This window comes from Eschscholzia californica, unplaced genomic scaffold (assembly GCF_041429995.1).
Source record: "Eschscholzia californica isolate CP2 unplaced genomic scaffold, dmEscCali1.0.p SCAF_2, whole genome shotgun sequence".
NCBI classification, from domain to species: Eukaryota; Viridiplantae; Streptophyta; class Magnoliopsida; order Ranunculales; family Papaveraceae; genus Eschscholzia; species Eschscholzia californica.
In genome coordinates, this window is record NW_028238309.1 from 18,184,537 (window position 1) to 18,206,690 (window position 22,154).

The following is a 22,154-nucleotide window of genomic DNA, read 5'->3' on the forward strand; positions in this document are numbered from 1 at the left end:
CCATTTCACATCCCTCGATAATGGTTATAGCATTTGGTCATTCGTCTTCAATAATCATGTTCTGCATTATGATACACGCCTTCATGATATGACTCATTGTCTTTACATCTCACTAACATGACGACCTCCAAATAATTCTCCATCGAGCTTGCAGTACACCAAAAGCTCGTTCAACATCTTTTCGAACCGACTCTTGTCTATTGGCAAAGTATGCTTCTTTCGGGCCACATGGATTACCATGGAGGGTACATCCCATCAACAAGATAATAACCTATATCATGTTGTGTACAATTAATTACATAATTAACCAGGGGATTCTCACCCATTAACAGTTTATAAAAAAACCGATGAACGCTCAAGAACATTAATGTCATTGTATGATCGACCAAACCTCCATATGCAAGCATCCTCATTACAGATGTAATCTTTTGATGAGGTGACAATCTCTTTTGACCCATTGCATCAATTCTTTCGGTAAATTTGGGATTGTATTTCCCAACAACATTGAGAATACGCAAAAATAAATCACGATTCATGTTGTAGCGTGCGCGAAACTTTGTATCATCATACGTTCAAGTTTCATTGAAATAGTCTCATAATGGTTTCATGACCGAGTTGTCTATTACGATCTATCGTTTGGTGACCCGAAACAGAACCAACATGACGAGAACGTTTTCGTTCAGCATTCTTTTCATTTCTTCTAACATTCTGAGATCATCATCATCCCTTTCTTGCAGCCCATGCATCTTCTTCAAGTATCATGTTCAATAAAAAAAATTGTTTTTCATTGTAGAAAAGATAGAGGGTATAGGAAGAGAAAGAGAGAGAGAGAGAGAGAGAGAGAGTGTTTGATAAGTTTGTAGAGAAAGATAAAGATGAAATTGATTTGAGTTTGTAGAGAAAGAGAATTGTATTTATAGAGAAAAAAAGTTGATAAAGAATTGAATATGGTGGTTGGAAGGGTAGAAAAGAGATAAATTCAAAATTCAAATTTTAGGGTCCTAAGAGAGGCTGATGTTGGAGCTGAATTTTAGGGCCTTAGCTGAGGCTGTAAAATTTGGGTGCAAAAGTGGTTTTTAGGATCTGGAACAGGTTGAGGTTGGACTTGCTCTAACTATATAAGGGCTAGGAGGGGCCTCACCCTTAAATTTTTCTCCTATTTATGTCCATGCAAGACCCAAAACTTTCCTTTTTAAGTGGATGCCCTCCCCCCCTTAATTGCAACCCGACACCAAATCCAAGTTATAACCTAAATAGCCAATGGTTGGTGAACACAAAAAAATCAATAAGGTACCCCCTTGTTTATCGACTAATTGAGCATTTCCTAACTCTTCTTGTTTCTACTGCAATAATTGAACAATCTTTCTCATCTATGCGCATAATTAAAACAAGTCTATGCAACAAGATGGATGACAATCTTCTCTCAGATTCTTTGATTTTGTACATTGAAAAGGAAATTACTCAGAAGTTTAACACGGATTCCATTATAGACGATTTTAGAGATTTGAAGGAGCGGCGGGTTCCATTTTGATACTTTAAAGAAAAAAATCTCATGTTATTTTTTTTTTATTTGTGTTCCTTAATCTTTATGACTTGATTGATATTTTTAGGTGGTAATTTTAAATGAATTCACTATATAAATTTCTCAAGTAAATTTATGACTAGAAAAGTTCGACCCCGTAACAAATAGAACTTGGTCTGTAATACCGCCCCTTCTCAGTCTGGATTGCAATTGTACGTTATATACTCTTATCTTTTCAGCAAAAAAAAAAGGCCGCGGCTTTGGGGAATAAAGAAAATTCTCCGGGGAATAAAGACTTTTCTTAAAACTAGTCAAATAAGATTGACTTTTATGTTTCTTTTTTTATTGCTAAGGGGCTTCTAATTTTAGAAGATGCTATAAAAAAAGGCTCCTTCATCTCATCACCTCTCTCTACCACCTCATCTTCTCGGCACCTCATCATCCTCTCCGGCGAAGGTCGTCGGCCGGCAAATTTTCCGACCGGCGACCTTCAAACATAAATTTTTGTTTTCTCTCTTCCTCTCTCTCTAACACTCCGGCGAAGGGAGACCTTCGCCGGAGGTCTGGTCCGTCCATGAACAGATCTGTTCGTGGACAGACCTTCAAGGTAGGTCTGTCCACGAACAAACCTTCAAGGTAGGTCTGTCCACGAACAGACCTTCAAGATCTGTTCATGGACAGACTAGACCTCCGGCGAAGGCCTCCCTTGACCGGAGTGTTAGAGAGAGAGAGGAAGAGAGTAATTTTTTTTTATGTATGAAGGTCGCCGGCCGGAAAATTGGCCGGCCGGCGACCTTCGCCGGAGAGGATGATGAGGTGGCGAGAAGGTGAAGTGGCGAGAGAACAGATGAGATAGAGGAGAACTTTCAAAAAATGTATTTTGTATTCCCCATAAAAATTTATTCTCCGGAGAATTTCAAAAAAATCTGGATTCTCTCGAGAATTTATTCCCCGGAGAATTTCCTTTATTCCCCAAAACCGCGACCGCAAAAAGCTAGAATTCCGTTAAAAGGTCAGTCCCGACTTACCACTCTCTTCGCGAACAAGTTAACATGTCGCGTACTTGCCTGATTCAAAAGAAAATAAAATTAACATATGGGAATGACGTGTTTGGCTTTTGTATTTTCTCAGTGATTGGGTGATCTTACTTCTTTCCACTTACCACTCTCTTCGTTCTTATTGCTCCGTTGTCAATGCTCATGGAGATTCGTCAGAAAATTCCTTATTACTTCATTATCATCTTCTCTCTCTAAAATCCCCATTACTATGGCAGAAGAAGAAGAAACCGGAAAGTATAAAACTTTACAAACAGATCCAAATCCTTGAAGATTTTTGGATTCCCCTACCAACCCAGATCGAGTTGATTACTGTGATTCTGCTGTTCTTTCTCTTCTTCATATTATTATATTAGTAGTAGTTGAAAAGATAGAAATACCCATCTCTTGTTTCTTGGTAATGTTCTTTTCCAGCTCATTTAAATACTGATTTCTTTCGTTTTAGTTTGAGATCTCAAATTTAGTTGCAGAAATCCTGATATTTTTGGAGGGTTAGTAGAGTTGATTTGTGTTTTCTGGTATTCTGGTATGTTGGTTTAGTTGGGTTTTCAGTTATTGATTAATAGTTCTAAGAGTTTCAGTAGATCATTTACAGTGATAGATAGATAAAAGTGAAAATTTTGACCTGAAACTGAAGTAGTTTAGACATTAGAAGAGAATTTGGGATTTTGGGTAAGTTGAAGTGGATTTTTAAGTAATTTGAGTAGTTTGATTTTAGTGGTTTTGATTCAATGCAATGGAGTAGTATTCTTAGTATGATGAGAAAGATTATGATTTCTAATCAGGAAGGTTTAATGTTCCAAGTTCGATCTGAGAATTAGTGGAGAAGTATGAAACTTTGATTTTCTTCTTTCTAATCATATATTGATGTTGTTAGTTTGATTACTGGGTATCTTGGATAAAGGAATTAGAGAACTAGGGTTTTGTATTTTAGTCATTTTTTAGGTCTGGGGTTGCTTAAGATGGCTTCAGTTAGAAGAACCTTATCTCCAGTGCCAAGACCTGGGACGATACTCAATGGTGATAATCAGTTGGTCCCTTCTCCATTGTCAAAGTCTTCTTCTGCTCAGACTCAACAAGTACCAGGAGGGATTTTATCTACATTGTTTGGTTGGATCGATTCTCACCCACTTTTATATAGAGTTAAGTCTTTTGTTCTTGGAATCCTCTCACAACGATCATCTCGGCCCATGGAAAGATCAAAATCGAAGAGACCTATTTGGAAGAGGTTGTTCTTTCAGTTCTTCATTTGTTTTGTGATTGGAACAGTTGTTGGTTTTATCACATTGGTCTCAATGAATTTTTCCATGAATCTCATGCCCAAGAATCAGACCTTTTCGTTCTATATCTTCCCTCCCAATGAAAACAAAGAGCTTTATCATCATACTGCTAAAAATGGGTTAGAAGATTCTTTATTAAGACTTAATAAAAGCTCACAGGAGGAATCTGTATTGAAGCAAGTAGTACGAGATGGAATCTCCAATCAAACTATAATGGGTCAGGCTCCTATTCAAGTTTCCGAATTTGTGCATCGGAAGCTTTTGCTAATTGTTACCCCAACTTATACTCGTCCATTTCAAGCCTATTATTTGAATCGTCTAGCTCATATACTAAAACTGGTGCCTCCTCCCTTGCTATGGATAGTTGTGGAGAAGTCTTCTCAATCTGCTGAAACAGCAGACATATTGCGGAAAACAGGAGTCATGTATAGGCATCTTGTGTGTTGTAAAAATGGAACTGACATAAATAGAGGTGTTCATCAAAAAAATGTGGCATTATCTCATATTGAAGTACACCAGCTCGATGGAATTATTTGCTTTTCAGATGATTATACCATGTATTCGGTTGATCTTTTTGAGCAAATGAGGGAGATCAGGTACTACTTGTCGGCATGAGATTTCATGATACTTGCATTTAATTTATGGTTTATTTTACTAAAACGAAAAACCTTCTTCCTCTCTTAATAAATCTTATTACATTGCTTTGTTTAGTTGTATTGCCACTTTGAGGGTTAGTGAAAGCTCACGAGAAACACATATTACATGCATCCGGTCTGGCACTTGCCTGTTACATATTTAGTTAGTATTTTGATGGGCAAATGTCCCAAGTTTTCAATAATTCTATTTCCATAAAAAGCCTCCCGGAATACATTTCGGACAATGGTGATGTAAATTTGATTTTGTAAAATTTGATGTCCACTTTGTTTCTCTGTGCACAGTACTTGAGATAGCTAGTTGTGTGTTGTAGTTATCTATGTAAACCAGTGCGATGTTACCAGATACACTGCCTCCCCTTCCTTACAACATACCTATTACCTGGTTCCCAGTACAGTTTTCGGTTGGGTTCGCTATCCAGTACCCAAATTCTTCGTGCCTTAATCAACCCAATCTTTTTGTAAAATTCTACAAAGCTCAACTAGTTGAGCAGTTAATTACATGACTTTTCAAATTGCTTAGCTGTCTTTTATATGCATCATATAGAGTACAGGTTCTCTTGAAAAAATAGGCCAAAACGTGGTGCAACCAAAAACTAGCATACTGAAGAAGTATACCCCCTAACACACCAGATACTCAAATGGTAGCTTATCGCGTACCCGTACCACGTACCAGAGTAACCCCATTCCAGGTAACATCGAACTAGATTCATGAGATTATAGTAGGGGTATTAGAACAAATATGAGTTTCAACTTTCAACCAACGTATTTAGAAGCTCACTAAAATCAGTGCGTGGACAAATTTTACTCAAAAACAAGAATCTAGTAAACAAATATTCGTCTGATTTCATTGTGTATGTAGAAGAACTAGCACTCAATGCATCTTAGTATTTATAGGTAACTGAAGCAACGAAAAGCCAAAAAAACATGTATCCCATGAGACAAGCTACAAACTCTACCAGTATTTCTTTTTTGAGAAAGTAGACACTAGTAGTTTGTGATTTGCCTATTTACCATGTTTTTATTTCTATATGCAACAACCTAGAATACTTCGCTTATGGAAGAAACTCTTATATTTTTGTGCTTCTTCTCTATTCTCTCAATCTCTATCCAGTTTAGAGGGAGAATGAAAAGACACTATGGCGTTACCATGACAGCTTATTTGTCTTAAAATGCAGGCGTTTCGGCGCATGGCCAGTGGCAACCATAACAGATAGAAAGAACAAAGTAATACTGGAAGGTCCAGTTTGTAATAACAGCCAAGTTAATGGATGGCATACCAATGAAAGAACTGGAAGAATTAGGAGATTCCATACAGGTATCTCAGGATTTGCATTCAATAGTACTATCCTTTGGGACTCCAAGAGATGGCATCTCCCCACTCGAGAGCCTATCAGGATGCTTGACACAATCAAAGAAGATTTCCAAGTTTGTTCTCTCTCTCACTCTCTGCATAACGACCCGAGCCCCATGAATTATTGACATTGTCCTTCCTTTTCCCACCAAAGATCTACCCCGTCAATACATGGTTTTGTTCTTAGCGAAGGCTCCATGAGGCCACCTAAAAGGCCTCGGCCGTCACTAGCTTGAGCTCCTATACCGCAGTCTCTGATGAAGCAATGTGGGATATTATGCTCTGTCTCTCTCATAACCAACATACGTTAATATTTGCAGGAGAGTGCATTCATTGAACAATTTATTGAGGATGAAAGCCAAATGGAATGTCTAGCGGACTGGTCAAAGATCATGGCTTGGCATCTTCAACAAGAAGCTTCCCATCCTTTCTATCCTCACAAATGGTTGACTACGAAGAATCTCAATGTTGTTATACCAATCAAATAATTCTCCCAATACAAATGGTAAGTAAGATTTATTTAACTTATCTTTTCTCAAATTGTCAGGTATTGTTGCTATTTGGCTCGAGCAAATCCTCGCCCCGAGTTATTTCCTATATATAAGATTATATTCCGATAAATGGCAAATGGGAACATTTTCACTATGGTTCTCTCTCGAGCTCATTTTTGTTTTGTTTAATTTTGTTGATGCAGGAAATATAATCAACCAGTCTCGATCTTCGGGTGCTTTGTCACCTCTACTCAAGACCGCTAGTTGATTCAAAAGCTGGCACATTTATAATTTGAATGGCAATATTATTGGCATAGGAAGAGAATGTTTTTCGAATATGAAGTTTTTCTATGACATTCATTTATTCTTGTTGTTCTCTTTCTTCCAACGGCTAAAGTTCATCAATGTACAGTCATTTGAGTTGGTTGTTGTCTTGCAAACCTCTAGTAGTTTAGGAGAACCATTATCTTTCCCGTTGAGGAAGAGATGAATGAGTTCTAAGTGTAACTTTTTGCTCAGTTTATATTAAAATTCCACAATTGTTGTAGCTCAAAATTTCATAATGAAAGGAATTGTTGTACTTTATTACCGTTTTTACTTATCGGATTTTTTTTAAAAATTCTTTCGGGAATCACAATTTTCGTTTGCCTATGACGAGTTTGACATCACTCTTTGGTCTAAATCGTGAAGCATTCCTCTTGATGGATAATTAAAGAAAGTACCATTATGTAGATGAGATACTAAATCAAGCGTTTATCCTTTATATTTAAAGATTTCAAAGGTCTTTTATAGAATGTTATGAATTTTTCTTTCTTCCATTTCTTCATTTGTTTTTCTTCTTCTCGATAATCTAACTTAATTGATAGGGGAGGTCTCCTCCTCGAGCGAGAAGGAGAATGAAAAAGCAACGACAAAAAGAGAGTTGAGATGAGAATTTTTAAAAAATGCGCCTCAATCTAAAAAGCACTATGTAACATTAGAAAATTTGCATTATTATCCTAGGAAAAAACATCTAAATTGCCCTTTCTAACACCAAGTTGATGAATATATTCGTAATAGAACTTGGTGTGTAATACACTCGTACCGCACCCCTTTCTGACACCAAGTTCGATGAATATATTTGTAATAGAACTTGGTCTGTAATACTGCCCCCTACTTAGTATGGGTTGTAATCATAATCTTATTTCCCTTAGTTATATATGCTTATCTTTTTACCAAAAAACAAACAAGCAAGGAAATCAATTAATGTCAAGCTATAAATCAAGTGGGGTGCCCTAATAAAGGAGGGTGGTTGATAGTCCTAACCTCCCCAAAGCCATACATTTTCTTTGCTAGAAGGAACCGTTCCAACTCTTTTTCTTTTTCCCCTTTTTACCGCTAAAAAGAAAAAAAAGATTATCTCTGATACTATTAGCAACAACACCAGCAGAGCTCAGCAGGGATTACCAGAATCTTCTCTCTCATCAATTCTCTCTCTCTCTCATCTTCTCTTCACAAGAACTGATGAATGAAAATAACCTAACCCTAGCTTCATCATCTTCTTCTTTATCCACCTCAGATCTTCCCTCACAGGATGCTTGGGTTAATTCCCACCAAAGATTACTTCCTCAGTGGCAGTCTGTTGTGGGTTCTTCTCAGGTTTCTTCCTCTTACTTTTTGTCATTGTTAATCTAGAGAAACCCTTGTTTTTCTTTTTCATTCATTTCTGTTTTATATTTGATTCAATTATGGTGTCTTCGTTTTGTAGTTCGTTTACCCATTTCAAATTCCGTAATAAAGTTAGGGTTTCTGTTTTGTAAACAGCCGCCTATCCCGATTCCGATATCTAGAGTTAATCAGGTTGATGCAGCTAGACTGGACGTGGAAATTTCTGGCATGTTGAAAGAACAATTGGTTACAGTTTTTAATTTGATAAAGGTGTTTTTTTCATAACCCCAGATGTTAAATTTTAGGTGTACTTCATTTTGGTTGTTGATATTTACTTGTGCTTCATTTTCTTTTGTTGGGATTAGCCAGGGTTCTTATTTCAATATGAACCAGAGCTTGATGCTTTTCTTGAGTTCCTAATTTGGCGATTCTCGATATGGGTAGATAAGCCTACTCCTGGAAATGCCCTGATGAATCTTCGATATAGAGATGAGCGTTCTATGAGTATCAGAGGAAAGGAAGGTAAGTGTCTATTGATGCTCACAAAGTAATATGTAGTCATGTCATAGTTATAAACTCGGATTAGGTATTGCTCTATAGGTCGGGTTTCGGAAATGGCTATAACGGTTATGTTAAGACTCTATTCACATTCTTTATCTTCGCACCAATTTTGCATCTTATTGTGTGGATTTCATAATTTATTTTAGTTTGGTTTCAAATTTGAATATTATGGCTATCTTTCTATTTAGTAAGAACGGGACTTGAAGGACCTGGACTAACTGTTTCTCAGAAGATATGGTACTGTCTTGCCAATGTCGGTGGTCAGTATTTGTGGGCTCGTTTACAATCATTTTCTGCTTTCCGTACATGGGGTGACTCGGATCAGGTATTACTCATCTCTCCACATCTAACTAAATCCAAGTCCATCATTATATGGTAGGGAATGGACTCTGATTTGTCATTTCATTTTCGTCAGAGGTCATTGGCACGCCGAACATGGGGATTGATACGACGTCTTGAGGGATTCTACAGAGCAGCTTCCTTTGGAAACCTCCTGATATTTCTTTACACAGGATGGTAATGTTTCAGCAAATGCTTCTCCTACCATGTTATATTTTCGATAATTTTATAGTTCATGCAAGTATTCCCGAGTACGTTAGTATGTGGGATCATAGATTTGACTTAGCATCTTTCTTTGATCCATATATAACTTGGATACTTTCATAGTTCATCTTCCTGAGTAGAATAGTAGTTAGGATCATAGATTTGTCTTACTGTCTGTCTCTGATCCATATATAGTATGGATAAGATTTAGTTACTTTTCAATTTGTTAGTTATCAATGTTGAAAAGCAATAAATAAACTGTCTTGAGGTGAGGTTGTCTTCGCCAAACGATGCATATCTTGGTTCAAGGTTCTGTTGTGTATATATATATATATATGTACTGAATGGTGCAAAAATGATGTTATTTAATACGTGACACTGTGATTGTTTACCAGTTTGCATGTCATGTGTTTTATGTTATCATCCTACTCAGTTTGCAGCAAACTGGTGAAGGTCCATGCAGCCATTGTGTTGTTTCCTATTAAATTCGATTTTCAACTGAAACTCATTTTCTTGACTAATAAATTCCTCAATGATAATTATCATGATTGATATTTTGTTTGTAATTGTGATTCTGCAACTGCAGGTATAGGAGTATTGTTGAAAGAGCTCTTAAAGCAAGGCTTGTATATGGAAGCCCTAACATGAACCGAGCTGTTAGCTTTGAGTACATGAATAGACAATTGGTCTGGAATGAATTTTCGGTGGGTATTATTTTCTGATTAAGTAGTTTTGGCTTCAACTTCAATTATACAATCATTTTGGAACACCTGTTGGTATCTTTTTTTATCCTTTCAAATTCAGACATAAAATTTGACTTGAGATGTGAATTGACTGGAGTCATATTCCAAATTGTTTGTTTTTATGACAATGTGTGTCCGAATTGTTCGTATGCAGGCTGATTTTGGTCCATTTGAGTCAGACACAAAATAAGTTTCAACTAAAATCTCATATACCAACTAGTTTTGTTTTGAAACACTAGCTCTTCCAATTGTCTCAATTTCTTATAAGTACATTCGAACTATTCCAAAAGGAATAGAATCTGAAACTTATTCGTAAACATCGATGTGCAGGAGATGCTGTTGTTGCTTCTTCCGCTTCTCAACTCATCGTCAATGAGAAGACTTCTTCGTCCATTCTCTAAGGACAAAACTTCTGGTTCTGTTGAAGATTTGAGTGCTTGCCCCATTTGCCAGGCAAATCCAGCTATTCCCTTCCTTGCTTTGCCTTGTCAGCATAGGTATGTCACACTTCACTCCCTTACCTTCTAACCTGCATTAATGTTCTATCTAATACTGATTTGTGCATTTTGAAATAAGCGTTTGTTAAAAGGTGTGTCCACTCTAGTCAATAAGTACTTCCTACGTTCTTATTCATATATCCTTGAGCCAAACTTTAAAATCTTGTCATGGTTATTTACTGTGACACCATTTTACCTTACACAACCTTCGCGAGAGAATTGTAGTGATGAGAAAGGTAGGGACACGACCAAATCTGGAATTCCTGTAGTGTGGTATTTGGTGAGGTATGAGAAATACAACATCTAATTGCTGACTTGTATTTGATTTTCTATCTACTTCTTTTTCTCACCAACTAGTCATATCTTAACATATACATGTGTACATATACAATTACTTGCACAGTAGATATGTATGTTCAGCTAGTGAGGTAGGCTTTAGATCTAGTTTAACATGAATTAAATGCGCAACAATTTTTTACTTTGGTGGGCTTACCATGGCCTTTTACAGGATATACCAGTGCCCATTTAACGGTTTTACCTCAAATTTCTGCATTTTTTCCTTTCTTGCTTACCCTTTATCATATATGAGTGCATCTATTTTCTTTAGTTTCTATGGCTATATCTTTTTTTTTATTTGATTACCTTCGGCAGTTTTGTGACATGATATAACTTGTTGAAACAGGTACTGTTATTACTGCTTGAGAACACGATGTGCTGCCACCCCATCATTCAGATGTTCGCGATGCAACGAACCAGTTGTTGCCATGCAACGGTACGGAGGTTCAATAAAAACTTAAGTTTCAAATTTCGATCTTTTTCATTCAAAATAACAAGGAAATCCGAGGATGACATTCAATTTAGTCACACCATTTCTTTACCTTCTGGTAAAAACTCTCTTCCCAGATTGAAATTCTTTCTCTGGTTTATTTCTCAAACATCCGTAGTCATTCTCCATCAGAAACTCAGATAATGTCCCAGCCAGGCTTAAAATGATTGGTTCTAATAACCTGTAATTTCGGGTTATCGTCTTCACACTTCCAAACCTGGGAAGGAAAAACCCAGAAAAGAAATGGTCACAGTTCAGTTTGTATCAATAAATTACAGTAGATTTTCTTCAAATTGGGGGATATTCAGCCCTTACTTAGCATATTACTGTAAGATGTTTAATACTGCATCTAAAAATATGCGTCTTTCATTGCATTGGGAACTAAATTTGTATTTCAATTTCCCTGCTCATAAATGAAAATTTCTTAGTGATTGAGGGTTCTCAAATAAGGTATTGTTACAACTGAGATTTGCAGAATTTGGTGTTTCTGATTGATCACTTCATTCTTTATGAATTAGGTTTTACCACTCTAAGAGTGCAATCTATTGAGGCGGGCGGTTATCCTAACTCTTATACCGTATTAAATTTGTGGGTCTAATAAAATATATATCAGTAAAGTGAGAAGCTTTAGGTCATGTGATCTTGCCTAGTGTTCTTTGTTCATTTTTAATATGAGAACCTGAAATCCCAATATAATTTAAGTTAATTTTAGTTATTTTATATGCTTTTATTTTTATTACGAATTTAGATCAAAATAAACCTATGAATCGTACGTATTGGATATTATTATGTTAATCAAATAAGTGAGGATTATCCAAAAAACTTGTGAGTAATAATTTATTGGGTTATTTCCCTAATGGCCCCCAACTTTGTGACCAGCTTCCCGCCTGGCCCGCTACTTTACGAGAAATATCCATATGGCCCCCTTCCGTTATAACACCGTTACTCTCTCTCCTCTATCACATTTTCTCTCTGCCACATCATCTCACCTCGCCCCGTCATCATCTTCTCCGGCGGGGTCGCCGGCCGGAATTTGGCCGGCCGGCGACCCTGCCGGAGAAGATGACGACGGGGCGAGGCGAGATGATGTGGCAGAGAGAGAAAATGAGATAGAATAACGGTGTTATAACGGAAGGGGGGCCATATGGGTATTTCTCGTAAAGTAGGGGGCCAAGCGGGAAGCTGGTCACAAAGTTGGGGGCCATTAAGGAAATAACCCTAATTTATTTCCAATAAGCTATTTGTGGGTGTTGTGGTGAAGAAAGAAATTTTTGGGGAAAAGGTGGAAACCCCAAAAAAAAACCTAAAATGACGACGACAGGCGGCATTTTTACTTCTTTTCCCTTCTCTATTATTCCTCTCTCTCTCTTCCCTTTCTCTCTCTTCTCTCTGTCCTACTCTCTCTCATCTTTATCTTCGGCAAAGGAGATGTAGCACCCTGGCTTTAGAGTGCTACCACTAATAGCGGGAGGCCATATAATTAACCCCCTAAACCTACCTCATTCTTTTCGGCCTTCTTTTCTTTCTTTTCCTTTCTTTACTTCTGCAACCGTGAATTAAAGAAGGGAATACAACCTAGAGAGAGAAAGTGACTTCTAGGCTATGTTCGAGGACCATTTTTTGGGGAAAATAGAAATAATTTCTACAATATTAAAATTTTCTACCTGTTTGACAGGCATTTTAGAGTAAGAAAAGTTTTGGCTCACGTGACCATATTTTCTCAATTTTTTCTAAATTTAAGGTAAACTTTTACCCACCTGCCCCATGAGAATATGTTTCTCCGGGAGGGAATCTCTCAACAAAACTCTCGGTCTTCTACTTTGTGTCAATATCTCTTCTTCTCTCACTGTAAATCACTCTCTCCTCCTCTCTCTCTCTCTACTAACTTTAATCCTAGAAATTGAAGCTTTTCTCCTAAAACAGTGATTTGGTGTACTTTGATGCAACTATTATTTTTGCTTGTATTTTAAGGACGAAATTAAATAGTGATGTTACTTTCTCTCTCTAAAACTCTTTTCAATGGGAGAGAGAGTTTGAATGGAGTAGGATGTTACCGTGTATAAAAATCACTAAAAGAACAAACAAATTTAAAGAAGAAAATCAATGGAAGATCTCTTTCATAACTTTTGATCTTCATCAGGAACAAGGTTTCGAATTGCTATCTGGTAGGTTAAGCTAGCAATCCTCTTCACCGAAATCACCTTACTCTTTCTGTCTCTTCCTTTCTTTTCTTCCTAGCATGTGGATCTCATTTCCGAGTTGGTTATCTCCCCTATATCTCTATATACTTGTCAATTTCCTTATATGAATTGTAAGATCAGTTTAATAAATTTGCCAATAACATGAACACAATAAAATGAGTTGTGGAATCTGAGAAAATGACATAGTATGGATGATTATGATGGTTGTTTGAATAAGACAATTCGAAGAACCAATCACTGGACAAAGGAAATAGAGATTATGATGGTTGTTGTGAATAAGGTAATTTGAAGAAACAATCACTAGACAAAGGAAATAGAGATTATGATGGTTGTTGTGAATAAGGCAATTATGATGGTTCAATCAGTAGCTATTTTCTCAACTGCTGAAATCAGAGAGACATCAAAATTGAATTGTATTTCTTCATCACTAGCTGCAAAACCATTATCTCCTTCATCTTCTCTCCATTATAACATGCCCTCTTCTATATTGCTTCAATCAAGATTTCTAAGTTACTGTAAATTTCAAATAAGCAATGACCTTTCATCATCTGTGTAATCTTAAATTTTTTTTTTTACAATTTCTTGCGGGGTTTTATGACACCTATGGTGGTGTTGATGGTGTATGAAGATGAGCTATACACTTCTCGAAATCAGCTGATTCAAACTAAGTAACGAAGATGGGGTATTGACGGTAACCAGATTTTCATGCAACCAACCAAACGGTGGAAATTGGGGAAAGGCTTTTTGAAGAATCGTTTTTCTAGAGAGAATGTTTCTCGAAGAAACATTTTCTCTTTATTTTTTTCTTTCCCTTATTTCCTATCAAACACAAGCCTAGAGAGAAGAAGTGTGAGAAAGTGAGGGACCTTCAAAGGGATACTAAAGGGTTTGGGTTTCTTCTTCTTGGTGCTACAAATCAGGTAGGTTTCTTCTTCCCTAGGGTTTATGATGGGCCTAGAAAGTTTCCTAAATAGGTCTACACCCGCAAGTGCACGGGTGTCAAGTTGTAAAATTCCGGTAAGACCGGTTCGTTCCTCAGAGACTAAGTCAAATTTCAATTCTAATCTTAAAACTATTATGTCTTCAAAATAGTGGTTTGATTGGTAATATTTTTTTTCAAATAATAAAAAGATAAATAGCAATTAAAAATTAAATAATACTAAAGTTGATATTCAGATAAAGGGAACCTATGAGAAGGGAGAATCTAGGGTTTCAGGATCCACTTTAGCAAATATGACATCTGACTTATGCAATTTGGATCTTCTTCTTTTATAACTCAAGGAAGAATAACCAACCTCGGATGATCTTTACTTTTCAGGACACTTACTTTAAAACTTTCAATTTCGGTACATAAAATCACGGGTACTCTAACTATTAGATATCAAACGTAAGCATGATACATTAAAGACCTAAAGCCTAAATATGAACCATCAAACATAAGTATAACTAATGAAAGGGGTTATCGTAAAATATACGCGAAGAAATCAAAGTATTTAAGCACTTAAAAGAGATTAAGTCAGAAAATCACATAAAACTAAAGCTTAACCTTAACCCTGGATCGGGAAAGTTAGTTACTCATGATGGATGAGAGCATAATAATGATTAAAAAGAAGGAAAAGAATAACATAAAAAGAAAGGAAAATAATTGGAGAAGAAAACACCTTATTTCGCGAAATTTTACTCTGTGCAGCCAAACAGACCCTAAGGGAAAATTGTTTTCTCGTCTTCTCAGAAAATACTTCTCTGTGGGAAAGTTATTTTCTTTACTTGAATTTTCTCTCTCTCTACTGTTTTCTCTTTCTTTCTCTCTCTAAACTTTGTATTTCTCTCTCTATAAAAATAATATAACTATCTCTTTCTCTCTCTGACCGAAACAGAAAAGAAAGAAGAAGAAAAAGAGATTTTAATGGAGTTTTATAATATTAATTCAATCTCTCTCTCTACAAATCAATAGCTTTCTCTCTCTTCAACTCTTTCAATCTGATCTTCTCTCTCTCACAAAGATAAGAATCATAAAGAATAAGAAGAAACAGAGAAGAAAAGCTCCAAAGTTCCTCTCTCTGACTACCTCGGTTTTAGTTGTTAATGGCCGAATATCCTATTCTCTCTCTCTCTAACTCTTTTTTTTCTCTTTCTTTTTCCGTCCAGAGATGATGGATAAGCTGAATCCTCCCCCTTTTATTCCCAGCCGAGAGAACCAGTTTCTCTCTCTATATCTCGATTATCTTCTGAAATCATTCCATCTCCTTCTCTCGGTTATCTTTTATCTGTGAAAAGAAAATCCCCCAGCAGCTTCAATTCCTTCTATGTTTATATATCTTTCCTTTAATCTCATCAAAACATCTCAATCTCTGATCCACGTCTGTCTCGGTTTCCTTTTAAGTTTAGCCGGTTCTATCTTTCCATGTTAAACACAATCTCCAGCTACCCTTACCCGAAACTTCCATTTTCGAAAAGATCTTCAGCCACCCATTGCCTTTCACACACACACACTCTCTCTACTGTTTACACTTGAAATTCTTAAACAGGAATAATAGTAAAGGAAGGAGGTGGTTATTGCTTAGTCAACGTGTAATTGTGTGGGTCATAGTTGTATTAGAGATGATTCGGTGTATCAAGCAGCATTATACCTCGTTGCAACGGAAGTCCATATAAAGCCATGTGACAGCAACCGATTCTAGCCGCTAGATGCATTCCGATTGATGGTAGTATATTGCGTCAGGTTACATGATATCAAAGACCCTCGAAATTCCGAAATGCACCGGCCTTGTGACAGAAGCTAACCCACACTCAAGCTGCTCTGTACACGTGTCCATCTTAGGCTTTGACCTATTGACTTTGACCACATCTTTATCTTGCTATAATCTCCTCATTCGGACTCCGATTTCACATCCGTTTTCGGCTATGAGCTCGTCTTGGACTCTACTTTCACATGAGAACTAATATTGACCAGAATACCCTTGTCATTAAAATGACTAAAATGCCCCTCAAGTATGTCTTTATCACATGTTTTCGCATCGAACTCCGTAACCGAGACCTGAGAAAGAAAATCAACCAAATCATCAGAGTAACCGCTCGAACTGGACTAACTAACCCGAGTTAAGAGATTCAGATGAGACATTCTCATGTCCCATCAAACATCCCCAAACTTAGATTTTGCTAGTCCTCGAGCAAAAATAAAACTAAACCCATCTCACCACTTTCGTAGGGAATCACGATTGCACTTAGCACGTGCAATAAGCCGTTAAACCTCTAGGTTGCCCTAGAGGACGAGTTTCGTCTCGTGAGGGTTTGCAGTGAATATACCCACAAAATTCAAATATCAAAAATGCAGAAGGGTCTAAATATGATGTGGACTAAAAATGTTTATCCGGTAAGTTTTCGAAAGTTAATAGAAATGAAATCCGAGTCACTCAAACCATACAAATGCTAAAAATCTTTTCACTAGTAATCAAGACCCAAAGTGCACATGACTAGCCAATATGAGCATCGTTTCGGTTCAGAACAGACAAGACCTTGATTACCTTCTCAATACATTTCGCCTCGACTGCTGCCTCACGGTCATACACTCAAAAATTAAAGTCACTCAGAAATGTTTCACTCAATGTGCGAGTATGAGCATGAAGAAAAACTCAACACATTACAAAAGATGGACTAAATTTTTGGTAAACGACTGATCTCAAAGAAGGAAACAACCACTAATACGGAATGGGGAAGCTAACCAACTCTTCTCACCTGATCAACTATCTAACAATGCTTCCTAGAGGTTAATGATGATGTCACTAGAACTCTTGAGAACTCGACGTCTTCAAATCTTCAAAAACTACTTCAAGTGATAAACACTTAAACAAAACTACATAAACATTTTTTTTTTCTTCTTTTTCTTTTTCTTTTTTTTTTTTTTTTTTTTTTTTTTTTTTTGGTAATACAACTCAAAATACACATCTTACTTTCTCAACAATTTCCTTGGGTATAATTTTCTCCTCTTTGCTTCATGTCTTATTCTAAATGATGGATGAGATCTATTTTCCTCTAGTTGACATTGCTTTCAAGTTTCTCAGACTACAAGAGAAGGGTTTACTTCCTGATGACATCCCTAGTGGTTGTAAAATTTGAACTCAAGAGATCAACTGAGCTCTAATGAATATTGCGAGGTTGAATAACTCTTCATTCTACTCGGAGTTATCACAGAAGAGATCACTCAAAAGAACAAGAAAGGCTCAGAATCTCACATAGGTTAAGTCTCCACTAATGATCGATTAAGTTCTCTCAGAAAATTCTACTCTTCACCTATCTAACACTCACATGGCTAGTGCACAGACAACTTCAAGACTCGAAATTCATGGAAAAAACTTTAGCAAACGGATAGTCCGACAAACTAGACTCTATAACTATTAACAAGCAAAAACAACTAAACTCACATTTTCAATCCAAAAATTAAAAATTTTGAACCCTTTTGAATTTTTGAAATAAGGACTAAAAATTCAATCCCCTATCCCCAAACTTAAACCGAACATTGTCCTCAATGTTCTGAAGACTATGCAAAAATAACAGGATGAGGGAAAGATATTACCTGGTTCCAAGGTCCTATGCATGGGTTGCCTCCCAGAAAGCGCTAAGTTTAACGTCTTCAGCCAGACGATACAGATGATTCAACAATCCTTAAGTAACATCTCCATAAACCAATAGGCGAAACATCTGAGGATCTACCCAAGACACGAAGTGATTAGTGCATGATAGTCTCACACTTGTGTAAAAATGTTGCAGTACCAGTGAGACTATAGCGATCAGGTAAGAATCCCCAAACTTAGACGTCCATAAAGTCGTTAAGTTTGGCAATGGACTAGAAAAACTATAGTCCTGATAGAAAGGATCTATGTAGTACGGAGAAACCAAGTGAGAGATTGCACAAACTTCCCAACATGCTCCCGATGGACACGATGCAAAAGGATCTTGAGGACTATCAAAGACGTCTATACTTAGACTAGCGGTTTCCAAAACAGGTATGTTGGGTACTTCCAAAGGAATAACCCGACTTACTGACTCAAATTCCCTAAAAATTGGTTCAGATCAACCTTATGTGATCTCTTTTATCATGATGTAATCAGGGTCCTTGAAGAATTCTGGATCTTCATCCAAGTCGAACGAGTCATCACTCTCATTTAATAGATTGAGCACCCATGACTCATCATCTTCGTTTCTGGAAAGACTTTCGTGTTTATCAATAAGATTATCGATAAAACGAGGTGTTGATATCGAATTTGACATGACCTCGACTTCTCCCTCCTCTAGAAGGGGCTCCAAAGTTTCGTCAGGACTAACAATTGACTCATACGATGGAAGTGGTGACTCTAAGGCTGGCAAACTAATCGACTCAGACACCAATAATGAGGTAGACTCCGATATGTTATCTAACTCATTAATAATAGCCTCCTCATCTAAGCTCAAAAGGGCTAATAGAGTTTCTAAGGGATCTCTCGACTGAGTCGTTGGTAATCCATCTTGAACTAATAACTCTACCAAGTTCAACCCACTAAACTCATCTATGTCATCCGGATGGAGTCCCGCATTAAAAATATTCATCTCCACCGTCATATTTCCAAATGACAATCTTAAAAGACCATTTCTACAGTATATGACAACATTTGATGTAGCTAAAAATGGTCGACCTAAAATGACAGGGATTTGACTCTGGGTATCATGAATAGGTTCAGTATCTAAGATGATGAAATCTACAGGAAAGATAAACTCACCAACTTTTATCAAAACATCCTCTACTATGCCACGTGGTCGCTTGACAGACCGATCTGCCAACTGAAGAACTACAGAAGTAGGTTTTATTTCTCCTAAACCTAATTGTAAGTACACAGAGTAAGAAAGAAGGTTGACACTGGCACCTAGATCTAACAAAGCTCGTTCGATCTTATGGTCCCCTATAGTGCAAGGTAATGTAGGGCTTCCTGGATCTTTGTACTTAGGTGGGAGGTTTTGCTGGATGATAGAACTCACTTGTTGAGTCAAGAAGACCTTCTTATGCACATTCATCTTACGCTTTCTAGTACATAGGTCCTTAAGGAACTTAGCGTAAGCTGGGATCTGTTTAATTGCATCTAGTAATGGAATATTAATGTTGACTTGTTTAAATATTTCCATTATCTCCTTGAACTGAGACTTTTTCTTTGGCTCTACGAGACGCTGAGGATACGGGGCTCTAGGAATGTAAGGCTCAGGCACTACAGGTGGTTCCTCAGACTCAGGAGCCTTCTCAGGCTCTTTACTAGGGACACTAGTTGGTAAGGTGGGTTGATCAGAGTTTAGTTCACTATCTTCGGGAACTCCTACCTTATTCTCAATTACCCTACCACTTCTAAGGGTGGTTACTGCATTGGCCTGATCCATTGGTTGTTTACCTAGTGTACCTTTTGGGTTTTGCTCAGTTTGACTAGGAAACATACCCTTTTCCCTCTGGCTAAGGGCTTCTGAAAGTTGACCTACCTGGATTTTCAGACTATTCAAGGATTGGTTGGTCTCTACTTGGCTATTAGCTAGTTTTATGAAGGCCTCCTCTAGAGAGTTCTTGTTCTCTGGAGGATATTGTGCACTAGGCTGAGTATAGGGATTCCTAGAGGCATTAAACTCAGGAGGGTTTATTGAACTGCTAGGTTGACTCTGGTTTTGACCCTTGTACCAAGAGAAATTGGGATGATTTCTCCAACCTGGATTGTACGTGTTGGAATAAGGGTCATACTTCTGACGATTGTCTGGCCTAGAGGTTTGATAAAGAAAATTGGCCTGTTCTTTTTCATCATAACCAAATAACAAGGTACACTTGTTCCCTGTATGAGAAGGGTCTCCACAGACGGAGCACGGATAAGAGGTGGATTCATTTACAACACTCATGATGTGAGTGGGATCCTCCCTGAATGCTTTAGGCTGACCAAGCTCTAGGGCTTCTATTCTTCTACCCATGGTGGCGAGTTTAAGTTCTGACTCATCAACTCTATAGATGCCACCTTTATTTGGAGTAATATTTGTCCTAGTAGGAGGTCCTCTAGAAGTTTCCCATTGGTGGGATTTCTCAGCTAATTCTTCTAAAAAGGCCATGCAATCATCAGCACTCTTACCGATAAACCCGCCATTACAGAATGACTCTACCATGGATGTAGTTGAATAATTTAGTCCATCATAAAGAATCTGGACTAGTCTCATTTTTTCAAAACCATGATGTGGACACTGCAGTTCAAGTTCTTTGAACCTCTCAAGATAGTTATAGAGAGACTCTCCTTCTTGTTGCACAAAACTGTTAAGACTTTGCCTTAAAGTGATAGTTTTGTGTTTAGGGAAGAATTTCAGAAGGAACAAATTGCTTAATTCTTCCCATTTAGTAATGGAATGAGGTTGTAAGGCATACAACCAAGATTTTGCTTTCTCTTTTAAAGAGAAAGGGAACAACCTAAGTCTCAAAATTTCATCAGGCATATTGGGGAGATTCATAGTCCCACAGATTTCTTCAAAATCCCTAACATGGTGGTAGGGGTTCTCGTTCTCAACCCCACGGAAGGTAGGGAGCATTTGAATAATGCTCGGCTTCAACTCGAAGTGAGTCGTGGAGTGGGGTAACCTTATGCTTGATGGTTGACTTTTTCTAGTTGGATTCATGTAATCCCTGAGTGTCATAGGTGGGTTTGCGCCCCTGGCTTGGTCTGGATTTTCACCCATAGTGTCACTCAAAGGGAGATTCGCTAAAAGATTACTTAAATGTGTTTCTCTACTGATGAAACGACCTCTCTTATCACGATATCTATCGGGCATAAACTAGAGCCCAATGACCAAGGATATTCTCAACAAAACTTTTTTTTTTTTTTTTAAATCGAAAACCGAGGAATCACTACGAAGACCCTAGAGGAAAGCAAACACAATCAGTCTGACTCCACCAAGCAACCTAAACAAAATCTAGACGAAAGACAAGTTGGTCAGATTTCCCTTAAAAATCTAGACAGCTCCTACTTCGTTACAAAGCTTGAACTATAATGTTTATGAGGGTTACTCCGTCCAAGTACTACGATCAAACAACTCTTGGAGACGACCAACGATAAACGTTGTGATAGCCGTCCAACCTGGTAACGTTTCCTCTTCTCGAGGCGACCTTATAAAGAGTTGAGTGAACTTTCCCTTTAGGAATGCCCAAATAAAAATCAAGTCCCTGAATTGTTCCAAAGATCCTATGAGCTCGTCACCTTAGGGGCTGATGTCTAAATCAAATTTTAATTTTAGGTGAGGTTTAGGATCGTGAATGTTGTTACCTATTTGGGCAAGAGAACGGTGATGAAATCCGTCTCCTATCTTTCAATTGGGTTATTGCCCTTACTAGAATGCTTATACTAAACAATTCGATCAAGCAATTAGGCACACAAAACATACAATTACCCACTGACAGGGGCTTCGTGGGTGATTAAAGAAATTACCTCCCGTTCAAGACGGGCGATGACCCTTGCAGACGACCCGGGCCACTCTCCCGTGAGTGTTCGAACCCGAGGCTTCGTTTTGGTTTTCGGTTACAATTTATAAAGCCCTCCAATTTAGGGTCAAAACTTTAATACCAAAAATAAAAACTAGAAAGTCGAAAAGTCTCTCTCTCACCAAAAATAAAAAACACTAAAAATAAAATGTAAATTTTCCTTCTTGAGCTCCTCTCCTTGTTGCGCCTTTTCCTTCGCTCCTTAGCGTTCTACACACCAAAAATGGAAAAGCAAGTCAAAGTGTCCAAAAATAAAAACTTAC

General features: G+C 37.4%; 3 protein-coding genes across 3 annotated transcripts; 2 read left to right on the plus strand and 1 right to left on the minus strand.

The window, feature by feature from the left end:
- Window positions 1-2,406: 2,406 nt before the first annotated feature.
- Window positions 2,407-6,940, plus strand: LOC147556634 (putative beta-1,4-xylosyltransferase IRX9H). The gene is made up of 4 exons (XM_086657559.1): window positions 2,407-4,453; window positions 5,689-5,938; window positions 6,185-6,369; window positions 6,559-6,940. Exons 1-3 carry the CDS (start codon window positions 3,540-3,542, stop codon window positions 6,350-6,352), a joined length of 1,332 nt encoding a protein of 443 aa, XP_086513685.1. The 5' UTR covers window positions 2,407-3,539; the 3' UTR covers window positions 6,353-6,369; window positions 6,559-6,940.
- A 638-nt stretch (window positions 6,941-7,578) lies between these two features.
- Window positions 7,579-11,618, plus strand: TED3 (Pex2/Pex12 N-terminal domain-containing protein / zinc finger (C3HC4-type RING finger) family protein). Its single transcript, XM_086657561.1, has 8 exons — window positions 7,579-7,993; window positions 8,159-8,272; window positions 8,368-8,524; window positions 8,752-8,888; window positions 8,979-9,079; window positions 9,693-9,810; window positions 10,180-10,346; window positions 11,029-11,618. Exons 1-8 carry the CDS (start codon window positions 7,859-7,861, stop codon window positions 11,141-11,143), a joined length of 1,044 nt encoding a protein of 347 aa, XP_086513687.1. The 5' UTR covers window positions 7,579-7,858; the 3' UTR covers window positions 11,144-11,618.
- Window positions 11,619-18,449: 6,831 nt separating this feature from the next.
- Window positions 18,450-20,273, minus strand: LOC147556636 (uncharacterized). The gene is made up of 3 exons (XM_086658668.1): window positions 19,627-20,273; window positions 19,053-19,584; window positions 18,450-18,854 (listed from the first exon to the last, which is right to left on the minus strand). Exons 1-3 carry the CDS (start codon window positions 20,271-20,273, stop codon window positions 18,450-18,452), a joined length of 1,584 nt encoding a protein of 527 aa, XP_086514794.1.
- Between the last annotated feature and the right edge of the window lie 1,881 nt (window positions 20,274-22,154).